This window comes from Pelophylax lessonae (assembly GCF_965119305.1).
Source record: "Pelophylax lessonae genome assembly, chromosome: 5".
NCBI classification, from domain to species: Eukaryota; Metazoa; Chordata; class Amphibia; order Anura; family Ranidae; genus Pelophylax; species Pelophylax lessonae.
Window position 1 is genome coordinate 485,847,477 of NC_138772.1, and position 24,702 is coordinate 485,872,178.

At 45.8% G+C, this 24,702-nt stretch overlaps 1 protein-coding gene across 2 annotated transcripts in view; it reads right to left on the reverse strand.

Annotated features, from left to right (window-relative positions):
- RNF19A (ring finger protein 19A, RBR E3 ubiquitin protein ligase) overlaps positions 1–24,702 on the reverse strand; it is a 158,827-nt gene that overhangs the window by 19,583 nt on the left and 114,542 nt on the right. For both annotated transcript variants that reach the window (XM_082257564.1, XM_082257565.1), the window contains exons 4-6: positions 16,185–16,393; positions 13,126–13,270; positions 9,407–9,569 (exon numbers count right to left, since the gene is read on the reverse strand). In XM_082257564.1, the coding sequence (XP_082113690.1) occupies positions 9,407–9,569; positions 13,126–13,270; positions 16,185–16,393 (517 nt within the window). The remainder of the gene's footprint in view (positions 1–9,406; positions 9,570–13,125; positions 13,271–16,184; positions 16,394–24,702) is intronic.

The following is a 24,702-nucleotide window of genomic DNA, read 5'->3' on the forward strand; positions in this document are numbered from 1 at the left end:
AGGCCGAAGCCGCCATGCCCTTCCGAGGACCCTCTGGAAGAACAAACAAGGAGTCCGTCTTTCGAAAAGACTCAGTCGATTTAAGGTAAACCCTTATCGCCCGAACAACATCCAGAGAATGCAATCTCACCTCCTTTGGATGTTTAGGCTTCGCGCACAGCGAAGGTAAGACAATATCCTCATTAAGATGGAAGTCCGAGACTCGTTTCGGAAGAAAAGAAGGATTAGGTCGCAAGACCACCTTATCCAAATGAATAACCAGGTACGGAGACTTGCAGGACAAAGCTGCCAGCTCCGACACTCTGCGAGCCGAAGTGATCGCCACCAAAAAGGCGACCTTTTTGGACAACATAGACAACGAGATCTCCCTGATCTGTTCAAAAGGAGCACGTTGCAACACAGACAGAACGAGATTCAAGTCCCAAGGGGGCAAAGGATCCCTCCTAGGAGGAACCAGATGCCGCACACCCTGAACAAAAGTGCCAACCAAGGAGTTGGAAGCCACGGGACGTTGAAACAGAACGGCCAGCGCAGACACCTGACCCTTTATCGTAGCCAGCGCCAAACGCTGATCAACACCCGTTTGAAGGAAAGACAGCACACGGGAAACAGAGTACGTGCGGGGTGAAAACCCCCTGGACTCACACCAGGCAAAATAGGCCTTCCAAGTACGGTAATAAACCTTCCCCGAGGAAGACTTCCTCGCGTTGATCAAAGTATGAACGACCTCTGGAGAGAGACCCTTCTCTTTCAGGACCTCGGTCTCAACAGCCAGGCCGTCAAAGCCAGCGACTGTAAAGCAGGATGGTATATCGGTCCTTGAGACAGTAGATCGTCTCGAAGAGGCAGACGCCACGGGGCGTCGACCGCCAGATTCACGAGGTCTGCGTACCAGGACCGGCGAGGCCAGTCCGGTGCCACAAGAATCACCGTGCTGCGTTCCAAGTGTAACCTGCGAAGGAACCTGGACAGCAACTGAATCGGTGGAAACGCGTACATCAGCCTGTACTGATGCCACGGGGCCACTAACGCGTCCGACGCGTCTGCCCGAGGGTCGCGCGTCCTTGCCACGAACCTTCTCACCTGGTTGTTGAGACGAGACGCGAACAGGTCCCCATCTGGAAGATCCCACTTCGCGCACAACATCTGGAAAACAGCCGGGTGAAGAGACCATTCCCCCTGATCCAGGGTCTGGCGACTCAGATAGTCCGCCTGCCAGTTCTCCACCCCCGGAATGTGAACCGCCGTTATCGCCGGGACATGAGTCTCGGCCCAAGACAGAATGTCGGCCACTTCTCGAGCCGCTCGGGCACTCCTGGTGCCCCCTTGGTGGTTGATGTAGGCAACCGCCGTGGCATTGTCCGTCTGCACCCGAACCGGGCAGCCCTGCAGCCGGTCCGTCCAGCGATGAAGACAGAGACTTATCGCACGTAATTCCAGAATGTTGATCGGAAGGGAAGACTCCCCCTCCGACCAAGTTCCCTGGGCGGACAGAACGCCCAGAACACCACCCCAGCCCGACAGGCTGGCATCCGTGGTGATCACCGTCCACGAGACAGGACGAAACGACTTGCCCCCGGAAACCAACGGGGACTGGAGCCACCACAGAAGGTTTCTCCTGGTGCGATGACTCAACGAGATTTGAAGATCCAGAGATTGAGGTCGCCCGTCCCACCTGGACAGGATCTCCGCTTGGAGACCCCGCGTGTGAAACTGGGCGAAGGGAATCGCCTCGAAGGCCGAGACCATCAATCCCAGACATCTCATGCACGTTCGGAGAGACGAGTGCGGAACGTCCCTGAGGGACCTGACTTCCTCCTGAAGAGTTCTGAGTTTGTCTTCCGGCAGGAAGACCTTCGCCTGCACCGAGTCCAGAATCATTCCCAGGTAGGGAAGACGAACCGACGGACTCAGTGTCGACTTTGGAAAATTTATCGTCCAACCAAACTCCTGCAGAGTTTGCATCGTGACAGACAGGTCCTTCTCCAGACCCTGGCCGGTCGCAGACCGAACCAGAATGTCGTCCAGATACCCCAGGACAGAAATGCCCTGGGCCCTCAATAATGCCAGAACCGGCGCAAGCACCTTGGTGAAGACCCGCGGAGCCGAGGCGAGACCAAAAGGCAACGCCACGAACTGGTAGTGATCCTCCGCAATGGCAAATCGAAGGAACCTCTGGTGACCCTCGAAAATGGGGATGTGAAGATACGCATCCTTCAAATCGATGGAGGCCATGAATTCCCCCGGAACCAGGGCAGCCACCACCGACCGCAGGGATTCCATGCGGAACTTGCGAACCCACACAGAGCGGTTCAGAGCCTTCAAGTCCAGAATTGGACGAACCTTGCCCTCCTTTCTGGGCACGGTGAACAGATTGGAATAAAACCCCCGAAATCTGTCCCGATGAGGCACCGGAACCACCACTCCCTGAGCCCTCAGGTCCCGCACCGCCAGGTGCAGGTCCCGCAAACGCTCTGGAGACAGTTGAAGATTTGAGGGAAAAAATCTGCTCTCCGGCCGAGAGAGAAACTCGATCTTGTAACCAGATCGAACGATTTCCTGAACCCATCTGTCCCGCACACGGGCCAACCAGGGCTGAAGAAAACCGAGCAAGCGTCCCCCCACCCCAAAACTGGGTGAGGGCGCCCCTTCAGGCCGAACTGTTATGGGCTGCAGATCCGGATTGGCCGGACTTCTGTTTCCCAGACCAGGGCTTCTTCTGAGAGCCTTGACCTTTGAACGGCTTGCCCTTGTAGTGCGGCCGAAAGGCACGAAAGGACCCCTGAGGGGGCCGAAAATTAGCATGCTTCTTCCCAGAAGCCCCCTTAGCCTAGGGGAAATGGGGCAAGAGAGTGCTCTTACCCCCGGTGATCCCCTTAATCAACACATCCAAGGACTCCCCAAAAAGGCGAGACCCATCATAAGGTAGATTGGCTAAGGTCTTACGTGAGGACTGGTCCACCGACCAACATTTTAACCAAACCAGGCGGCGAGACAACACCGCCACGCTGTGCACACGTGCAGCCAACGGAACCAGGTCCAGGTCCGCATAACACAGATACATGACACCCTGGTGGATTTGATCCACCATATCCAGGGTCGCCGGCGAGGCCGAATCGGCCACTAGGACGCGCCTAAGCATTTGCGTCCAACTTGCGATTGCCTGGGCCGCCATGAGAGAAGCAAACAGAGCCTTAAGCATAGAACCCGTAACAGAATAAGTATGACGGGCAAGAGACTCCAATCTCCTATCCGTGGCATCACGGAACACAGGGGAATCCTCTGCAGGAATCGCAGTGGCTTTGTTTAAAACCGCAATTGCGTGATCCACTGGGGGAGGCACACACCACCTTTCATCAGTGGAAGGCGAGAAAGGATAACGCAGCTTGAATCTACTTGGTACAGCAAAAGGTTTGCGCAGATTGCGCCATTGTTCCTTAACAGCGCGCTGAAAATCATCATTGCAGGGAAAAACCTGCGGCGTCCTGCGTTTTCTCTGCGTCCCATAAGCCGCCAAGGCGGCGGGGGGACACACTTCATCCTGCAAACGCAACGTTTGCTTTATGGAAGCAATCAACTCATCCATGATTGCAAGCTCTTCAGGCGAGCCAGGGGGAGAATTATCAACCCCCTCAACTTCAGCCTCCACCTCGGACCCCACTAGATCTAGGGAGGAGCGGGACCCCGATAAGGAGGCCCCCGCCATAACAGCCCCATCACCTTCACCCTCAGAATCAGAGGAAAGAGCAACTCTGGGCCTTTTAGTAGATTGAGCAGCCACCAGCATCTGTACCTGAGCAGCAAGGCCAGCCACAATAGTGGCTAAATCCCCCCCTGGGGGGGAAACAGCGGTCCCCTGGCTTTCCACCAAGGCGGTAGGAAATTTGCCCTCCTGAGAATCCATTGCCCCTGTAATGCCGGACAATAAAGGGTTAACTGCCCCTTTAAGCAAGCGCAGCCCACCGCACCACACTCAAGCACAATGAGACCCCCACAGGGGATATGCAAACTGAACACAGGCAATGGATAGCAAGAACAGAAGGATAAAACCTGAGGAGACCCTCGCCGCTGCCTCGATCGGTGTTCCTGGAAAGAGGAAGTGATGCTGCCAGGGCGCTCTATGAAAGCCTATGGAGGCTACAAGAAAATGGCCGCCATGCATGTAAAACATGCGGCCGGAGCGAGTGTAGGCAAAATGGCGCCGTTTGGCGCCGAAACCGCCGCTCCACAGTGCAGTAATGCACACATGACATCCCTGTATAAGAATACATGTCAGATCGCCGCAGCGATCGCTGTATATGCCCAAACATGCCAAAAAAACATGCCCCACAGCACACAGCTTCACACACTGACCAGGCTGACACACACAGTGTCACACAGCTCCCCCCCCCCTTGCAGCCCACAGCATGCAGCCGAGAGATAGGGAGACAAGCAGTGTGAATAGAGGCAGGTTACACAGTCCCAGACTGACACCCCCCCAGACAGACAGGTCCCCACAAAAATACACTTACCTCACATGGCATGGGGGACCCGCACAGGCGAACAAGCCGCTGCACATGAGGCAGGGAGAGTCGCATTTAAGACGCACAAAATGGGGGTTAAGAAACCGCACAGCGTCCAGTGAGGTAGCCACCTCACCAAGCATCCCTGCACCGAACAGGGATGGGTCGTTCACTGTGCCAGGAGCGTTACCTGGCTGAACGCTCGATGGCAGGCTGGGAAGCCACTGACCCACGACCTGCGACCAGGGGGATCAGCCCGAGACCCAGCCCGCATGATCCTCTTCATCAGAAGAACTAACGCTGACAAAAATAACAGCTAAGTAAAGGTAGAGAGAAAACTCAAACAAAATTCCAAAAAGAAGAAAGAGTCTGGGGCAGAAAGCCCCAGCACAGAGAGAGCCAGCCACTCCTGACAAGCTAGACATTAAAACTGAGATATGGTTGCAGGAAGTAGGAGGGTATTGACTGAGGGGACCACCCCTTGAGGGTGGGATATGTTAAAAGCTTTAATGTTAACATATTCTGTTGCCTAGCTACTCCTTCGGAGCAAAGTCTAATACCCCATATGTGACGAATATGAAGAGGCGGCGACTGTCGGAGGACGTAAGAGAAATTGGGTTTTCCACCCTGAAATGTTGACTTCGTCCTACCTTTCCCCACGGTCGTGCTCTGCTCCTGTTCTCATTGCTCTATTGTGGGTACCAAGTTCTTGTATGTATTTATGAACATCAGCTGCTAATTGACCGAGTGGTGCTCACTACCTATTTAGATTTAGATTGGAGCAGTGTAGAAAATACTTTTGCTGTACTATGCTTGATGAGATATGACATACTGTACTTGGATATTTTTACCCATTGTACTATAGGGATTCTACATATGTTGAAGACACAGTTATTGCAAAAGCATTCTTTGGATGTGGTGTGCTTGCCCTACATATTTACAATTCATTTACCAGCAGGGGGATATACTTTGTAGGGATTTAAATATCCCATTGTTAGCTGAAAAACAGTGCTAGTGATAGCAGTGTAAAGATTTTTACTGTTAATTTAAAGCGGAGCTCCACCCAAAAGGGGAAGCTCTGCTTGTTTGCACCCTTCCTCTTTCCACTGCCACATTTGGCACTTTTTTTGAGGGGGGGGGGGGGGGATACCTGGTTTTGACAGGTACCTGCTCCCACTTCCGGGTAAAATCGCCGATCTATGTCATCTTCAGCTCCTTCTCCTTCAACCCCCCCCCTGCCCCCCAGCTGCTTCACTTTCTGTTTCCCTTACTACAGTTACCGGCGCCTGCACACAAAGTCGAATGACAAATTGGCTACGGGTGCCGACATTGCGGGATCCCTGGACAGGTAAGTTTTCTTACATTAAAAGTCAATAGCTACAGTATTTGTAGCTGCTGACTTTTAATTTATTTTTATTTTTTTACATACTGGAACTCCTCTTTAAAGAGGAACCCCAAAAGGATAATGTAAGGGTATGGGGGCGCGTAAGGGCACAAAAACTCAGAAAAAAAAGTGGAGACTACCTGACCAAGTTTGGGGGATCCCAGTCAATATCAGCTCCCAAGCACTGCTGTAAAATAGGATGCAATGACAGATTCTCTTACATTCTGTTTACTTACAGGAAGGCTGACCCGGAACGTACCTACAATACTGTTAACGCATCTAGTGACCAAATGCAAGCCCTGGTTCACACGGGCGTACTAAAAGGATACACCAATGCAAGGGGCTGCATTTGCCCACAGGTAAACCCAATGCAGGTAGTAATCATGTCAATTGGGATGCAGAAGCTGCATGGACACAGCCGCTGCTTCCAATTTGACCACTGTGTGAGAGCTGGTGTGCAGCCCTGGAAGCAGTGTGCGTTCGGGGGCAATGCACCTGTGCCATACTGGCTGTCAAATTGGGAGCAGCGCCTGTGTCTGCTGCATCATATTTGCATCTGCCTGCAAGGAAGTGTACAAACACCTGTAGTGTACATCCCATGCAGGCAAACACAGCTTTTGCCTGTGTGAATGAGGCCTAAATGATACCAGCAGGTAAGAAAGGAGAAAAACACATTACCACAAATACACTAATTTACTTTTATTACAAGACATTATATAAACAGCATAATATGCTAAAAAGCATTTTTTTTTCTTAGCAAAAATCACGCCTCGGATAAACCTCATTGGCTACAATACTGCCACAGCGCAAAGCTATGCTAAAAAGCATTTGAAAGCACTTTGTGCAGTGTGTGATGAAACTCTGTGGTATTCTCAGAAATTTGTGAACTTCCTGCTGATCAGCACAATATTATGTTAATAATCTTTGTACATCTTATCAGTTAACGCTCCGGAATGTTGCATGGAATATGACCTATAGGAAATACGGAATCACTTTATACTTGTACTAGAAGACATATTCTCGTCATTCACATGGGGTGTGCTACAGTGTATACCGGTGCTAGGGACGCATTTACCCACATGTGAATGCACAGGTGTTCCATTCATCCCTGTGCAGTCAGTCCCACTGATGTCAATTGAAACACAGCAGCCACACAGGCACAGCTGCTGCTCCCAAACTGAACAGTGTGCGTTTAGCGTCATACACCCGCATGGATGTCAAATTGGGAGCAAACTCTTTTTTTCTCGCTCATATGTTAAATGCTGTAATACTGAGCACTGTGACTTTCATGCATATCTCTTATTGTAACCTAGAATTTTGACCAATGTTACATATTGTTCGGTGTCTTTTTTTATCCTGATGTAACAGACATTCTTATGTGCACCGTGATATTTGCTTTTCATTGTTCCTCATTCCTCTGTATGAAAATTTTTTTTTTTTTTTTCGAAAGACAAACTTGTGAGCAGTGGCGGTGTCCCAGTTGACATCAATGACACTGCCTGAACACCTGTGCATCTCCATGCGGGTAAGCATGGCCCTCACACAGGCATACACTGTAGTATGCCCCTTTGAACGAGGCCTTAAGGGTGCACCTGTCTATAGATATGGATAGGAGGGTAAAGGCACCTATGAAGGTTAGAGGACAAACTGCTAAACAAGAGCTGTGATTTTGAAGGATCGCTCAATAATCAGTCTCTATACATTACAACCCCCTGTCAGAGCTCTACTGGGGGGAAATGGACTATCTGCTCCCCTGGAATATGTTGGCTGGCAAAGTGTAACATTGGTACAACAAGCAGCAAACTTCTAGAAGTGTTAGAAGTGTATGTACAGTCAAATATGAAAATCTAACTAGGATTACTTCACTTTTAATGAACAAAGTGCTTTCTACTTTTTAGCCATAGTTTTATAGTTTTAGCACTAAACATACTTATTGAGCCACTTTCATTATGCTGACCTCACTTCCTCAAACATTGTACACAACATTGTATGCAGCGGTTTCAGTTCCACAACAATGCTGTCGGCCTTTTCCAGTGTTGCCGCCAGTCACTCCCACCAAGCTGCATTGTGGTCAGTCACACCAAGTCTCACCCTTCTACGGCAGAAACTGTGGCATGACTAGCAGTTAAAGTGAGGTTAGGTCAAGTTCCCACTTGTCCATTTTTCGATTAGGATCACTTTTCAGAGTGCGGATAAGCAGCCACCATCAGGAGTTAAGGATGCAATGCTGCTGCTTAATGAATGCTTTATTTATTTTCTTGACCAGTAACGTACAAAGTTTGACTCGCCGTTGCAGCACAGGCCCATTGCCCGGAATAGGTGAGTGCGGCAGGCGGTGTCAAAATTTCTACATTTTGGAGTTGCCACTAAAGGCGAGGGGAAATATTCCAACAGAACCAACCTTTTCCGGTGACCTCTAACAAGTGGAGAATTTCCCCTCACCTTCTGTTGTGTCTCCAGGACAGGAAGTGAAGGGAAATGCTCCTCAATGAGACAGATAGAAAAATAAAATGATGGGGTTTTAACAAATTCCTACTCTGGCCAAAAAATAAAATAAAAAAATGGTTTTAGCTATACATACACTTTAGGTGAATAGCTGAGAAAATGTAGAATACAGGAAATTAAATCTTAAACCATGACCTTGAGCTTTAAAGGGTAAGTTCACCTTTGTGAACATGTTATTCCCGTATTTAGGGTGTAACATGTAACATGTTCAGCAACTGCCTCCTCAACCCCCTGGATCGTCCTCCTTCCCTGTGACAGCAACCAGGGATGTTTTCCCCGCACCTGCTGTCACAATTCAAAAATAGCGCAGCTTGGCGGGGTTCTACCCACACAGCCACGTCATTTGCAATGCAATGCTTATAGAACAACTAGGGTGCGCATTTCCACGCACAAAAAAGGCCACTGGGTAAAACCTAGCTTTTATTAGGATTTACTTAAAAAAGACAATATCCAACAGAAATGTTTAATACTTATTAGTGGCGGCTGGGGCTCTCAATCTCATATTTTCCAGATTACCTCTTATCAAAAACAATGACTCATGTGCTCTGGCTATTATCAACCCCTGAATAGGGCCCATTGGCACTATCCTGCAAGGCACAGAGTAATTGTGGGGTTTAACTTCCACATTTAACTGTACAGAGATGTTTTACCTGCCTTATTCAGAGTTATAATAATAATCAGAGTACTTAAACCACGGTTTTTCACAGGAGATAATCTGGAAAATATGAGGACATTCTTCACTTATAAGTAGAACACATACACGGTTTCTGTAGGAAATTATCTTTTTTTTTTGGTAAATCCTAACAGCGGCTAGATTTTAACTTTTTTGGTGGATGCACAAAAGGAAGAACAGTTTGTTGTTCATAGTCTGAGTTAATCCCACCTTGGAAAATAGCAGCTGCCATTTGAATTCTGATTGGCTGAAATAGATTACTACACTTTGCCTTGGTAAGTAATTCTACACGTATCACTCACACAATATACACAGTCTTACAATCAGGATAAAAGTATTTACCTTCCGTCCCACATACACCGGTATTCCGATGATCATTGCGGGAATGGCGATCCCAGCTATCAAGGCAATGCCTACAGGGGCCCCAACAAGGGTTCCCAGCTGCCAAAGGATCTTCTTCTTCCTACTCCATGGCTTCTTCCCCCAAAACGTACATCCTGAAGGGCTGAGGGACACAACAATGACAAGTGTGAATACAGCAGCCAGAAGTAGGTGGCGGAAACAGAAGTACTAGATACTTGTAATCTAAAAATCTTTGCAAGAAAAACGTTTTCACTTTAAATACAATGTCAACAATCCCCAACTCTGGAACGGTACATAAAAGTCTTCATGCATTTTACACAAAGATACCACATTTAACCACTTCAGCTCCGGGAAGGTTTTATCCCCTCCATTACCAGGCTATAATTTGCTATTTAGCACTTCGCTAATTTAACTGGTAATTGCGTGGTCATTCAACGCCGTACCCAAAATAAATGTATATCATTTTTTCACACAAATACAGCTTTTTTTTTTTTGGTGGTATTTGATTACCATCGTTTTTTTTAATAAATTCCTGCACGTACGATATATGGGCAGTATATTGAGGAGCAGGATCCAAGCATTTCACCCAGGATCTGATGATGGCTTACAGGTTCAGTGCGATTTTAGCACATTCAAAATAAATGGGCTGAGACTGCACCGCACAGAACTGCATGTGAATTGCACAGAAATGCACAGCGCAATCCTGTGTGATTTTGATGGGGACATGGTGTGAACCGGCCCGTTAACGTTGTTACTTTATTGCTGAAATATCGCCCACAAGAATTTCCGTATACTTCTAATACATTTTATGACTCCTTCATTTCAAAAGTACAGGCAGCAAATTTAGAAAATTGCATTCTTGCGCTGTCTGAAGATGGAATCTTGGGTGGCTGGCTTTGAACTCGTGACAAAACACACAGTCTGAAAATAGTCGCCGCATTTTACAATTTCTATTCTGAGCCTCCAAAGCCGTAATTGTCTTACAGGACACTGCAGAGGAAATGCTATAAACAAGAGCTGCCAAGTGTCAGCCAGTAAAAGGTGGCTGCCATTACACAGAGGACAAGGACTTATAAAAGGTGACAGCGTTGTAAAAAAAAAAAAAAAAAAAAAAAGATGACTTTTTACCCCAAACAGCCTGTTTTAGGCCTTCACTCTAAATGTAAAAGCTCTGGCACACAGCACAGTTCTGCCTGGCAGATTTTTTACTGCAGTTAACACTGACAAGTCTTGTACTCCCCCCCCCCTTTTTATTTTTATTTTTGCTGGCTACCTTGAAAGTGTGCTTGGAAAAACTGAGCGCACTTACCAGCAGAACTTGTCTGCTCCACGCAAAACCCTTCCAAGTGAAATGTATTCTAAAAGCTTGTTATAATCTCCTAGATCAGTGATGGCGAACCTTGGCACCCCAAATATTTTGGAACTACATTTCCCATGATGCTCATGCACTCTGCAGTGTAGTGGAGCATTATGGGAAATGTAGTTCCAAAACATCTGGGGTGCCAAGGTTCGGCATCACTGTCCTAGATTGTAAAATCTAATGAGCAGTGTCCTCCGATTCCTCCTGTACTGAACAGTATTGTAACTGTACTGCCTGCCCGCACATTGTAAAGAGCTGTGCAAATTGTTAGCACTATATAAATCCTGTATAAGAATAATAAATTGGAATGGTTGCCATTTTTGTGTAGCTTGTCCCTCCCCCCAGCCTATGAGTGGAGAGTGAGTGAATAGGAAGATAAATAAGCTTCTCTCCGTCACTCTGAGCGCTGGAGGGGGGAGGAGAGAGCCATGACTATCAGTCGAAGTGGAGGGGAGAACTGAGCGATCAGAGGTGACTGCAGAGTCTATGAAAATGTGTTTTTTGGAAAGCCATACTTCTCTTTTACGAGTTTTAGATATAGATATGAGATGACCATTGCCTAATCTAGCCAACAGCGATCCGGTTGGGAAATGATTGCATATCTATGAGCACTTTTTAGTCTTTTCAGATTTTTTTCTAGACGAGCAATATAAAAAACGAATTAATTATTTTAAATACATTTTCATTTTGCTGCTCTTCCTGCAAAACAATAAAAAAAAAACTATTCAACATTGAGGGGAGTGCGCTCGCCAACGTTCTCTAATTACATCAGCTTGTAAGACAATCTTCACTCTAGCAAGAAAAAAGAAAATATATATATATAATTTTTTTTTGCAGTATATGAGTCCTAGAGTTATGGACAGTAAAATTATGTGTGATGGTCAATTGTGACGTTTAACTTTTGAATTTTCTTTATACTTTGCTGTAACATATTTCGAGCATAAATTATGTACTTTTTATGAGATTAGGCAACAGTAATGGTACTGTTTGTCTATTTTATTTTTTTTTTTTTACAATAAATTCATTGGATATTGCACTGAACAGCATCTCCAAGTGACCAAAAAAAAAAAAGTCTAGGTCCACAGAACCCATCAATCCGACAAACAATGGGACTCTGTTATGTTTTGTTATAAGAAATTGTGTTTTTTTTTTCCCCCATATACAAGGCTCCATTCACAATGACTTGTGCGGCAATGGGCTGCTACTTGTCATGCGACTAGGTAATCAAAGTTGCATGACAAGTCGTAGCCCTTGTTTTTAATTAATTTATGAACCAATTGCAGCAAACCCCCGCTCCAGGCAAGTGACACATGAGATCCGACACAGTTCTCCCCTCTAGGTGCCCGTCTGGCTTGTCGCCACGAATACAGGAACAGAAAGAAGTAGCTTTACACTGCAGCAAGGTGCTCTCCAAACAGCAATCACTTTATTCATTCCTTTATTTCAATATTGACAGCATACAAACAGCACTGAAGGAAATCGTGTGAATGGAGCCATAACGTAAAGAAAAGAAAAAAGAAAGATGGTTGTTATGTTTATTATATTGATATATTTAAGAGTTAAAGAGTAACTCCACTTTTGTTGAGAAAAAAACATTCCCCTACGGGTGATCTCTGTACATTGCAAGGACTTTAACAAACTTTGTTGCAGATTACTAACTTCTGTATCCATGTGGTAAATGGATCTTATGTGAGCGGTTTCATAATTATCAATCAGCTGCTGCACTGCAGGACTCTAATGAGGAAGATGCTGGGTCTGCATCCTTTTAGACATGATTTCTTATTGGGAGTATCTCACCAAAAATGACATTTATGTTGCAGGGGATGCCTGAAATCTGACTTGTATCTTAGTGCAGACTTCTGGGAAAATCAGTGAGCCAATCAAACAAGCAGGAAATTATGTTTCTGGGGTGTGGTCAGTTTACATTCTGTGTACAGAACAGCTCCAGGTAGCCATATTGCATTGCATTTTACAGAAAATTACAGCTTCTGCAGATTGAAAAGGAAAGGTCCTTTTTAATAGCATTCAAATTACAATATGACTTGTGTCGCAATTGTATACGCTATTTTATTTAAAAATTTTTTTCCCTTCGTAAGTGGAGTTACCCTTTAAAGTTGGCACTAAGCACAGGCATGTTCAATACCAAACCCAAAACATGCTGTTGTCATGAACAGGCTTGTTTTTTTTGTGTGTTTGATCATTCTTAAATGTAATGCAAAGAATTCCATCTTCCCCTTTTCTTCATTATATCACAGAACCATATCACATATCACCATAAAAAACAGAGTTTAAATGTGTGATGTGTGGACGCTGCATTATGCGATCCATCTGTACTCACCTTAGATAATGAAGGTCTGAGATCTCTTTCATGCAGAGCCAGCAGAACTCGCAGCCGCACACAGCACACGTCATGTGGTTACAGCTCCCATCATTCATTTTTATGATATAAGCAGCACATCTTGGGCACGGTTTAATGTCATCCGCTAGAGAAAACAAAGAGAAAAAGTCACGTCACACTCACAACAAAACTTAGGAGCTCTGACACTAGCCATGCACACTTCCATTTCTCAGGCTGAACAGTGGATGGGGCTTCTTTTATTTCTTCATTTTTTCATGAATTAGGAAGTACTATGCAGCCTTACTAATGAGAGATTACTGGGCGGGAATCTATGATCAGCTCCTTCCATCCTGTATACGCCCACTGGCTACACAAGAACAGCACCCCTTCCTGGAAGTGATGTCACTATCTTTCAGTAACCACACCCACTTGCTGCTCTTGTACTCAGAAAGAGGAATTGAAGTCATGTGACAGCACTGAAAACTGCAAGATACAGGTAGAAAAACTGGGATTCTTTCATTATAACACATAAGGCTGAACTCCGCTCACATTAATAATTGTAGGGGAGAATTTAAGGTATTAGGCTGGACTTCCGCTTTTAGATAAAAAAACCTTCTGACTTTACAACTCTTCCCCCCCCCCCCCCCTCTCCCCCTCTTTCTTTTTTCTTCCTTTTTTTTCTTTTTCCTCGCTACCTTATATCATCTTCTTCCCCTCTGTACCTTTTTCCCTTCTTTCTTTTCTGGCGAGTGATAATTTCACTCCCAGGTTTTCTGTTTTTCTCATTTTCTGTTTCATCTCTTCATTCTATTCTCTTTCCCATTATCTAAGACACGGCATTTTGTGTTAGATCCTCACACCAGGGCTTTCACATAACTCCTTGTTTTTTTTGTATCATGACTAGGGATGTTGGTACAACATTATAATTATATAAAACATTCAATTAGGTAACTCCTTTAATTTAGCAAGCTGAAGTTGGAAGCCTAGATTCTGAGTGCACTAGTTTTAGTAAATCAACCCCATTGTCTAATACAGGGCTTGAAAAATTTGCCTGAAATCTAGGAGCCAGCTAAAAAAGTTAGGAGCCAGTTTTTTTTTTTTTTTTTAAACTAACCAATCTTTATTTAAAAAAAAAAAACTGATACTAAATTTACACATAGATACGACTAGAACCCCGCTCTCCTCTATAGGGCAATCGGATAGAAACAGACCATCTGTCTGTTTCCATCTGATCCGATCCAGGGGATGGATAGAAAATAGAACCACCATCCGTCAGTTTTTGGCGGACAGGATCAGATGGCGGCAGATTACCGCTCCATAGAGGAGACTGAAGGGTTCGATCAGGTCGACCTGATCAGAGAGCCTGTGTGAAATGGGCCTTTGGCTGTGTGGCTGTGGCATGGCAGGGAGATGATAAAAAAAATATATATATATTTTTCCAATAATTGAAAAAAAAAAAAAAATTATTATTTTTTAAATAATATAAAAAATAAATAAATAATAATAACCACACTCCCTGTCCACTTACCTTTAAGCAAAGGTAAGTGGACAGGGAGATGAAGCTTGTAAAAACTTGCATCTCATCTCCTCTTGGGAAGGAGATAGGCAGGCATTGAGAACAGGCAGTGGAAACAGTCATTAGTGACTGCTTGTGAAACTCCCGGCCACCACAAGAGGGCGCCAGTTCCCCGTTGGAAGACTCTTTCATCTCACAGAAGGCGGCCGAAAAGCCGGGGCCTCAATTTTCAGACGGTGCGCGGTAGTCCGTGCACTCGGGGAGGAGGGGGCGCAAAAGGGACAGGACACCTCCTGCAGGGCACCCCAGGTGCCAGGTCACTAATTCTAGTCGCCAATGTGACCTGGCGCCCGGGGTTTGTCGAGCCCTGGTCTAATATATGGGCTTTTCCTAATTCTCTTTTGGGTGTCCTGAAGGGTGACCACACAGCCTGCCATTGCTTTGCTTACCAGTACCAGACTTTTTTGTTTTAGTTTTGGATAGCACAGGGAAATGTTATAACATCTGCTAGATTTTTATAGAGATCTGTGAGATTTCCCCTCCATTCTTGTCCTAGTGTTACACGGCTACGGCTACAGCTGCTGGCAATAATCGCATGAAAAACCAATAGGATGGTTGTACGTTGTACAACAATCAGACTGGGTACAATCAGACTGCCTATAGATGGTTCGAATCTCGGACGGTCCCAGCAGAACTGGCCAAGATTCAAACCATCTATGGCTGGTTTAAACACTGTAACCGTTTAACAACCAGACAACTTGACATTAGAGCAGATATCAGCCTCCCATCATACACAGCACACCATACACAGATAAAAACCTAAAACTAAATATCATTGTTCAGAAATGATTGTCCAGATTGTCAGAAGATCATCTTTTCACGTAATAAATTAATTAACCCTCTATTCACGGTTATGGCAGAAAGATGAACAGGACAGCAGGTAATGCATCCTGAATGATCCAAGTACCTTATGCCGCCTACTCTGTTCCCATCAACACAATCATTTATATATTATGCAGGGAAAAATGTGGGTAAATGCATAATATGTTTGGTCAGTTTTTCAGTTTATATGAACGGGTACTAGACTCAAAAACAAGTCAAATGCAGTATGTTTTTGTACTGCTTTGCCTTGCTTTTTTCATGCCAGGAAGCCTTTCTTGCTTTATGAAGAATAAACTAATTATTGCTCACCCAACCGACAGTAACACACGATTAGTAAAATGCAGGCTGCATCAAATGAGCTTCTGCAACCTACGAGTGTCCAAGCATCCAATCACAGATATCTTACAGAAGGAAGATTGTGCTGGCATTCTGGGCTCAGTGCCAGAACGATGTGCAATAAGGGGATAACTTTACACTGCCTGCCACCAAGCCGATTATCAGAAACGTTTACATTCACAGGGAAAGCGAAGAGAACTGACAAAGCAAGTCATTGTATGAAACAATCCTACATAAAGAACTGATCTCATTTTAGACGTTCCTGGAAGAACTGTCATCTTCCAAGGCAATGACTTGATCAAGATAAAAACCTATGAGGAGATACCTGCAGCTCCAGATTCTTGGCTGTAACTGAGAGATGATGAGCGGATTGTCCTCAGGCGCAAGCTTTGAGCTCGTTCTTGGCGTGCAGCGTCACATGTCTGGTTAGGGTGCCAGATCTGTTTGCAGTGGTAGCAGAACTCTGTTCCACAGCCATCTCGACCACATGTCAGCTTTGGGCAGCTGGCACAGCCAAAAGCGATGACGGCATACCTGAAAGAAAAAGCAGAAGGGTCAGGAGCAACTTCTAAGGTAAAAGTGATGTAAGAACGCATTAATCTACATCAGTGGTCTCCAAACTGCGGCCCTTTGCTTACCTTTATTCGTTGGGGCACTATTCCTCGCAATGATATGAAAAACTATTCTGCCAGCTGACAGCAATGAGCCACCAATTCTCCCACTGACACCAACAATGAGCCACCATTTCTCCCACTGACACCAACAATGAGCCACCATTTCTCCCACTGACACAAACAATGAGCCACCATTTCTCCCACTGAAACCAACGAGCCACCATTTCTCCCACTGACACCAACAATGAGCCACCATTTCTCCCACTGACACCAACAATGAGCCACCATTTCTCCCACTGACACAAACAATGGGTCACTGCTCCCCCCCAATGATACCAACGATGGGGCACTACTCCTTCCCCTAATACCAAATGTGGCCATGTTTACTCCCAGTGATGCCAGGAACATTTCCACTCCCACTGTCCACACTCCGGCCCCCTTAAAGTATGAAGGACAATAAACTAGCCCTTTGTTTAGGTTTGAAGACCCCTGAGCTACATGATTATCATTACGGCTTGTGTCAATGGGCTTTTGTGTCAGAACTGCTCATATTCACATAAAGGTCAATGGGAATAAAAATGAAGCTAAGGAGGAGGTCAAATGTAGTTCAGGTAGGTCTCAACTGCAGGTCAAATGCACCCATCAAACTGAATGATCTCACAAGTCTCCAACGGTTGTCAAATGCTGAATTCACCTATTAAAACATAGCCAAAACCTGTTGACAGGGGCCTTTAATATGCTATAAGCTTTAGATGTTGATACAGGAACATATTCACAGGAATGATGGGACACGAATCCTCCCCCAAATACCAAAGAGGGAACACTATTTACTCCCAGTGACACTCTGCGCCCCCCCCCCCCCCATCATTTGAAGGATGTTATACTGGCGCTTTATCTTTAGAAAGTTTGGAGACCCCTACCCTACCTTAAAGGAACATTTCCAACACTTTGCCGAGTCCATGACATGAAGAATGCATGCTGTTTTGGGTAAAAAAGATCATCCTACCTTGTACCCGACAGATGATTTACACATTTTTTTTTTCCCATTAAAATTTTTTATTGAAGGTAAAACAAAGTGCAGACAAAAAATTGCAACTTGTGAGCAATTACAAATACATAAATAACGAAAGGAACAAAAAAAAGAACAAAATGCTTAGCACGAGTACAAAGTATAAGGTCTAAACCATGGGTGTCCAACATTTTGGCTTCTCTGGGCCACATTGAGTGTAGAGAAATTTTCTCGGGCCACATATAAAATATATACTATAGTTAAGACATATAAATAATACAACGCTGCCACACCCTTCCCGTGTCGCCGCGCCCCCCCCCCCCGCACTAATTTAACACAACTAGAGGACGATCAAATTAAATTGAATCAGTATACAGAGGTTTACTTCTTCTGAGAGATAATAAAGGAACACTCTAACCACCATGACCACTTCAGTGATTTGAAGTGGTCCTGGTGGTAGGAGTCAGAAACACTGTACATGCTCGCCCCCCCGAGGCAGCCTCTGCCTACCGTTAGTTGGAAGCCGCTGTGGCCATGCCCCGACCCGACTTCCTTTCTCCCCAGCAAAAAAAAAAGTTGTCAGGGGGTAGTGGGCCGCATTGCCTGTGGTTCCGGGCCGCAGGTTGGACATGCCTGGTCTAAACCATTTGTCTGGGTAGGGAGCAGGAAACTGATACTTCTTAGGAGTAGACCCAACCACCTTGACTGGATATGCTCAGAATAAACGATGAGTCGTAGCAATTAGGCGTACTCAATAAGCTGGGGAGTGCAAGAAAATCCAGAGCATGGACCACAGCGGTACCATTGGAGGCGAAGGGGAAAAAAAAAAAAAAAAACAGGTTGATTAAGACTACCCTAATTTTTACCGGCCTTGGGTGAGGGGAGCCCGTAGGGGCTTTCAACTAGGGGAGTTGCCCAGTACACAGAAAAGACTCGTTGGGAAGTAGTGAGTGAGAAAGCGTACAGGATAGATTGAAAGAAGAACTAGAAGAAGAAAATAGAAGGGGAGGGGGAGAAAAAAAAGGGGGGGGGGAAGATTTACACTTTTTGTAAGTACAACTATGTTATCCTGAGTTTTCTGTGAAAATACTGCACCATGCAAGACATGAAGTCTGCTAGGAATCGGGATAAACTGTTCATTAATCTTATGTAAAGCGATCACTTACGCTAATGTGTTTACACTACGGGCTAAACCGGGCATGGTCCGAGATGTAGAGATTTCCCCACAGGTAAGATCTCCCCTGAATGACATGGGAGAGGCCCGTACTTGGAATGTCTCAGACAGCTAATGTGTATGATCAATGCAATAATCAGTATGGATGTGGACTGTGGAGCAATTAAAGCTTCCATCAGGTTTTTCATTTTGTCCAAGACACCGGGGAGATTTCACTTTCAATCCCCATAACACAGGACAAGAAATGAGAGTGATAGGGATCACCAGGACAAGGCGGCCCAGGGGTTCCTCTGCACACTGTAGTGCGTAGTCTAAGTTAGAGCAAAGCAGTCGGAAATCTCAGACTCCCTGCTTCGGGCTGGGCTACAGCTGTAAATCGGCAGGGGTAGGTATCGGAAAACTGTAGAGAGACTGCTGCTTCCACGCAATGAAGAAGTCTCTTCCCTGTAGCATAGATCAGGCCACAAGATTTTCTCCTCATGCAGGGGCTGATTTACAAAGAAAATGTATTCTAAGACAGGGAGAGCTTATGGTCTTGCCAAATATAAACAAGGCATTTCTTCTGAAGCTTTTATTGGGCCTTAATATGGTCAATGTTTTTCAGACATGGGACTTTAATTATTCACAAAAGAAAATTTAATGGGTACAGGGACCATAATGCATGTGACAATTTAGGAGCTGCTAATAAATTAAATTCTGCAATTGATTATGTAATCCATTGCAAGTTTCTTACACTGTGGATCTCTTGTCATGGCTGCGCTGCCAGAGAATGTGAGATTGTGTTTTTTTACGGGCCCAATTTCAGGATCACCATAAAGATAGGAGTAATGACATCTATAGGAACATAATTAGAAGATCTCACCGTGCATGGTTTGTTTTATGTTATTGCATTTCTATATTGCTCGTACCATACTCCCATTGCAAGATGAGAAACCTCGGATGCAAATTTACTGTTACATGTATCAGGAAGCAAAATGGGTGACAGATTCAGAAAAAAGGAACAATCCAATGCTTTACAACTGGGCAACTTGTGAATCCATAATGCTTATCCCCACCCTCATTTTTGTCTCATGGCTGAAAAAAAAAAACGACCCATTTTTCAACATAAGTGGTAATGTTATCCAAGAAACATTGTGCTACAGAACATCCACACTATGTACCTTTAAGGTCATTTTTTTTTTTCACCATTTAATCCAGTTTAGTCCAATAATGCAATAGTCCAATAATAAGTCGCTGAGGGATCCACAGATCACAGGTGCAATCCTTGGCAGACTCCAGTGAATAAATAAATACACATTTATTTCCTGCAAATATGGGTGCATTTATTATTTTTAAGGTGAACTTAGCTTTTAAAAGTAGAAGGTAGGGCAATTAAAACACCCACACAAGAAAGGGAGGGCAGGGATGATGATGTATCAAAAACCAAACTGGTGCAGAAGAACCCCAGAACCAGAGGGACAAAAGAGACCCCACTGTAACCTTACCAGTTACCAACAACATCATTTTTTAGGATCAAGTAAAACTTTCCGTGAAGGTCGTAACCTTCTCCTCTGGGAAAGGAGTAGGATTTCTAATGGTATTACTAGGAAATTCCCCCGATACAGGATAGGAGGAGGAGACAAGTTAATGTAACTTTCTGAGGAATTTCACCTTAAGACCTGTGGATTTTCCCTGAAAGGGGAATATTGGAACAAGGTCCCAGTGAGTACAGCGAAGAAGAAGAGTGCCAGTCACGTGTTAAAAACTCACACTGCAATGGTTAAATCAATTGTTGAGGAGAACTCAAAAGGTCATACCTTGGCTGTAGGGAAGGGAGAGAGGAGGAGAGCGAGGAGAGGAGAGGAGAGGAGAGCGAGGAGAGGAGAGCGAGGAGAGGAGAGGAGAGGAGAGGAGAGCGAGGAGAGGAGAGCGAGGAGAGGAGAGGAGAGGAGAGGAGAGGAGAGGAGAGCGAGGAGAGGAGAGGAGAGCGAGGAGAGGAGAGGAGAGCGAGGAGAGGAGAGGAGAGCGAGGAGAGGAGAGGAGAGCGAGGAGAGGAGAGGAGAGCGAGAGAGAGAGCGAGAGCGAGAGCGAGAGAGAGAGAGCGAGAGAGAGGAGAGAGAGAGGAGAGGAGAGAGAGAGGAGAGAGAGAGAGAGGAGAGGAGAGGAGAAAGGAGAGAGAGAGAGGAGAGAGAGAGAGGAGAGAGAGAGAGGAGAGAGAGAGAGGAGAGAGAGAGAGGAGAGGAGCGGAGAGGAGAGGAGCGGAGCGGAGAGGAGAGAGGAGAGGAGAGGAGAGAGAGGAGAGGAGAGGAGAGGAGAGAGAGGAGAGGAGAGAGAGAGAGAGAGAGAGAGAGAGAGAGAGAGAGAGAGAGAGAGAGAGAGGAGAGGAGAGAGAGGAGAGGAGCGGAGAGGAGAGGAGCGGAGAGGAGAGGAGCGGAGAGGAGAGAGGAGAGGAGAGGAGAGGGGAGAGGAGAGAGAGAGGTGAAGGTACTGAAACACCCAAAAGGTGATGTCCAGCGAAGGTCAGGTCAAAACACCAACCCACAAGAGTCGCCTGATAAAACCATCTGAACCGGAAGACCAGCCTCGAGGGCTAAATTTGAGGATACATACATCAGAGGGGCCCTCCCAGGGAGGTTGGATGAAACCAAGAAATCCACTACAAGAGACCAGCAAATAGTAAAATTTTTTTGGTCCGAAGAGACCATCCTGGTGTCTTCCTCCATGTGGGTAATAATCCAAAATTGGGTTGAAAGACCATACTAGCAGGGCATTTCCTCACAATGCTTGCAGGGGGAAGACTGGAAAGGGTCTGTTACACATATGGAAGAATGAGGGTAAACAGGGAGTGGCCTCTCTTTCCACACATTTGATCTGAGCATCCCGGTTCAATGGTGACCTAGGGAGACCAGCATTAGATACCTTGCAATTTTTCTCTAAAAAAAGTTTGCAGATAATAGAATGTTCCTTTCCCACTTTCTGGCAGGTGAGGATATCTAGGCACTGTGCCCACAGACTTATAGATGTATATTGAGATAAAGGCAATGTTGTCTCCCACTGCTAGTTTTGTGAGATTCTGTGATGTCACTACTGTGCTCCTCACTATTCCCCTTTCCGGACCAGGTTCGGACATGAGGAAGCAAAGCCCTACTTCTACCCAGTGCAAAATAATACATGGTACGTCAATAATAGGAAAAGATCAGCTTCAAGGAGACCACAGGCAGCACTGGTGACAAGTCCTTTGCCCTCTGCCTGCCCGTTTTGGGCCGAGCCTGCAGAGTTCATTACCTCTAAAGCAGGGGTCTCCAACCTGCGGTCCTTGGCATGCTATTTTAACAACGGATACCAACAATGGGGCTTAATTCCCCCCACTGACACCAATGAAGGGGCACAATTCCTCCAAATGATGCCAATGAAGGGGCACAGTTTCTTCCAATGATGCCAATGAAGGGGCACAGATTCTTCCAATGATGCCAATGAAGGGGCACAGATTCTTCCTAAGACAATAGCTCAGAACATACACCCGTTTCTCCTTTTAATGGAAATGGGTGCATGCTCTGAGCTAATCACCAGGCCTCATATTCTCCTCATCACATGTGCCCAATAGGTCTTACATTTGATTTAGTGATCCAGAGAACAAATGCTGTAATGGCCGCAGACGGCCAGGATAGCAGGCACTCGATGAAATTCAATCTTCTGCTGCAGGGGATGAAGCTGCTAGGGTGATACGGATTTATTTTACGTTAAAACTTTACATATTTTTTAATAAAAATTAAAAGTAGGAAAAAATATTTTCCTGCTGTGATTTGCATGCGTTTTCTGTCAGAACACAAAACATATCAGACTATTCTTTTTTTAAACTTTCAAGTTGTTGCTTGTTTGCATAATCTTGCTGTTGGCAAAACAAGACCGGTTTACTTTTAAAACGATTAGTACATCCTGCTGTGTTTAAAGAATTTCACGCTGTGAGCTTGGGCTTATCACTAGCAGGAAGGTAAAACATACATTATTTCTACGGAATCTCACGTCAGAGCTGATTAGACCCTAAATGTAATCTATTAATATGGTTGTAAAAGGTTTTTTTTTTTTTAACTTTAATGCATTCTCTGTATGATAAAAAAAAAAAAAAAAAACTTAATAGTAGCACATCCCCCAGCCGCCCCGCCCCCTTCCTCCCCTCTCTGTATTAGGTTAACAAAAATGCAAAAAGTAGCACATCCCCCATCCCCCCCCCTAAATACTTACCTGAGCTCATTCTGGATCCAGCACTGTGCAGGTCTGCAGCAGCTCTTCTCCCCCCCCTCTCCCGCTCTTAGCAGGGAGCAGCGGAGGGCCATAGGTTCATGCTGCTGTCAGTTAAAGAGGGGGGGGGGGCAAGCTGGGCTCTGTGTCTGAGTAGATGCAAATAGCCCAGCTCGGTGGCAAGCCCCCACAGGAAGCAGCTTCCTATGGAGGGAGGAGCCAGGAGTACCGGCAGGGGACACCAGAAGAGGAGAAAAAAAACATTACACAAAGCAGGTAAGTGAAAGAAAGAAAAACAGGATGAAAGAAAGAAAGAAAAACAGGATGAAAGAAAGAAAGAAAAACAGGATGAAAGAAAGAAAGAAAAACAGGATGAAAGAAAGAAAGAAAAACAGGATGAAAGAAAGAAAGGACGAAAGAAAGAAAGGGTGACAGCCATGGTTCCTACCCATGACACAGGGTGACAGCCATGGTTCCTACCCATGACACAGGGTGACAGCCATGGTTCCTACCCATGACACAGGGTGACAGCCATGGTTCCTACCCATGACACAGGGTGACAGCCATGGTTCCTACCCATGACACAGGGTGACAGCCATGGTTCCTACCCATGATACAGGGTGACAGCCATGGTTCCTACCCATGATACAGGGTGACAGCCATGGTTCCTACCCATGATACAGGGTGACAGCCATGGTTCCTACCCATGATACAGGGTGACAGCCATGGTTCCTACCCATGATACAGGGTGACAGCCATGGTTCCTACCCATGATACAGGGTGACAGCCATGGTTCCTACCCATGATACAGGGTGACAGCCATGGTTCCTACCCATGATACAGGGTGACAGCCATGGTTCCTACCCATGATACAGGGTGACAGCCATGGTTCCTACCCATGATACAGGGTGACAGCCATGGTTCCTACCCATGATACAGGGCGACAGCCATGGTTCCTTCCCTCGATACTGGGTGACAGCCATGGTTCCTTCCCTCGATACTGGGTGACAGCCATGGTTCCTTCCCTCGATACTGGGTGACAGCCATGGTTCGGGTGACAGCCATGGTTCCTTCCCTCGATACTGGGTGACAGCCATGGTTCCTTCCCATAATAAAGGGTGACAGCTATGGTTCCTTCCCATAATAAAGGGTGACAGCCATGGTTCCTTCCCATAATACAGGGTGACAGCCAAGGTTCCTTCCCATAATACAGGGTGACAGCCATGGTTCCTTCCCATAATACAGGGTGACAGCCATGGTTCCTTCCCATAATATAGGGTGACAGCCATGGTTCCTTCCCATAATACAGGGTGACAGCCATGGTTCCTTCCCATAATACAGGGTGACAGCCATGGTTCCTTCCCATAATACTTGGTGACAGCCATGGTTCCTTCCCATAATACTTGGTGACAGCCATGGTTCCTTCCCATAATACTTGGTGACAGCCATGGTTCCTTCCCATAATACTTGGTGACAGCCATGGTTCCTTCCCATAATACTTGGTGACAGCCATGGTTCCTTCCCATAATACTTGGTGACAGCCATGGTTCCTTCCCATAATACTTGGTGACAGCCATGGTTCCTTCCCATGATACAGGGTGACAGCCATGGTTCCTTCCCATGATACAGGGTGACAGCCATGGTTCCTTCCCATGATACAGGGTGACAGCCATGGTTCCTTCCCATGATACAGGGTGACAGCCATGGTTCCTTCCCATGATACAGGGTGATAGCCATGGTTCCTTCCCATGATAAAGGGTGACAGCCATGGTTCCTTCCCATGATACAGGGTGACACAACCATGGTTCCTTCCCATGATAAAGGGTGA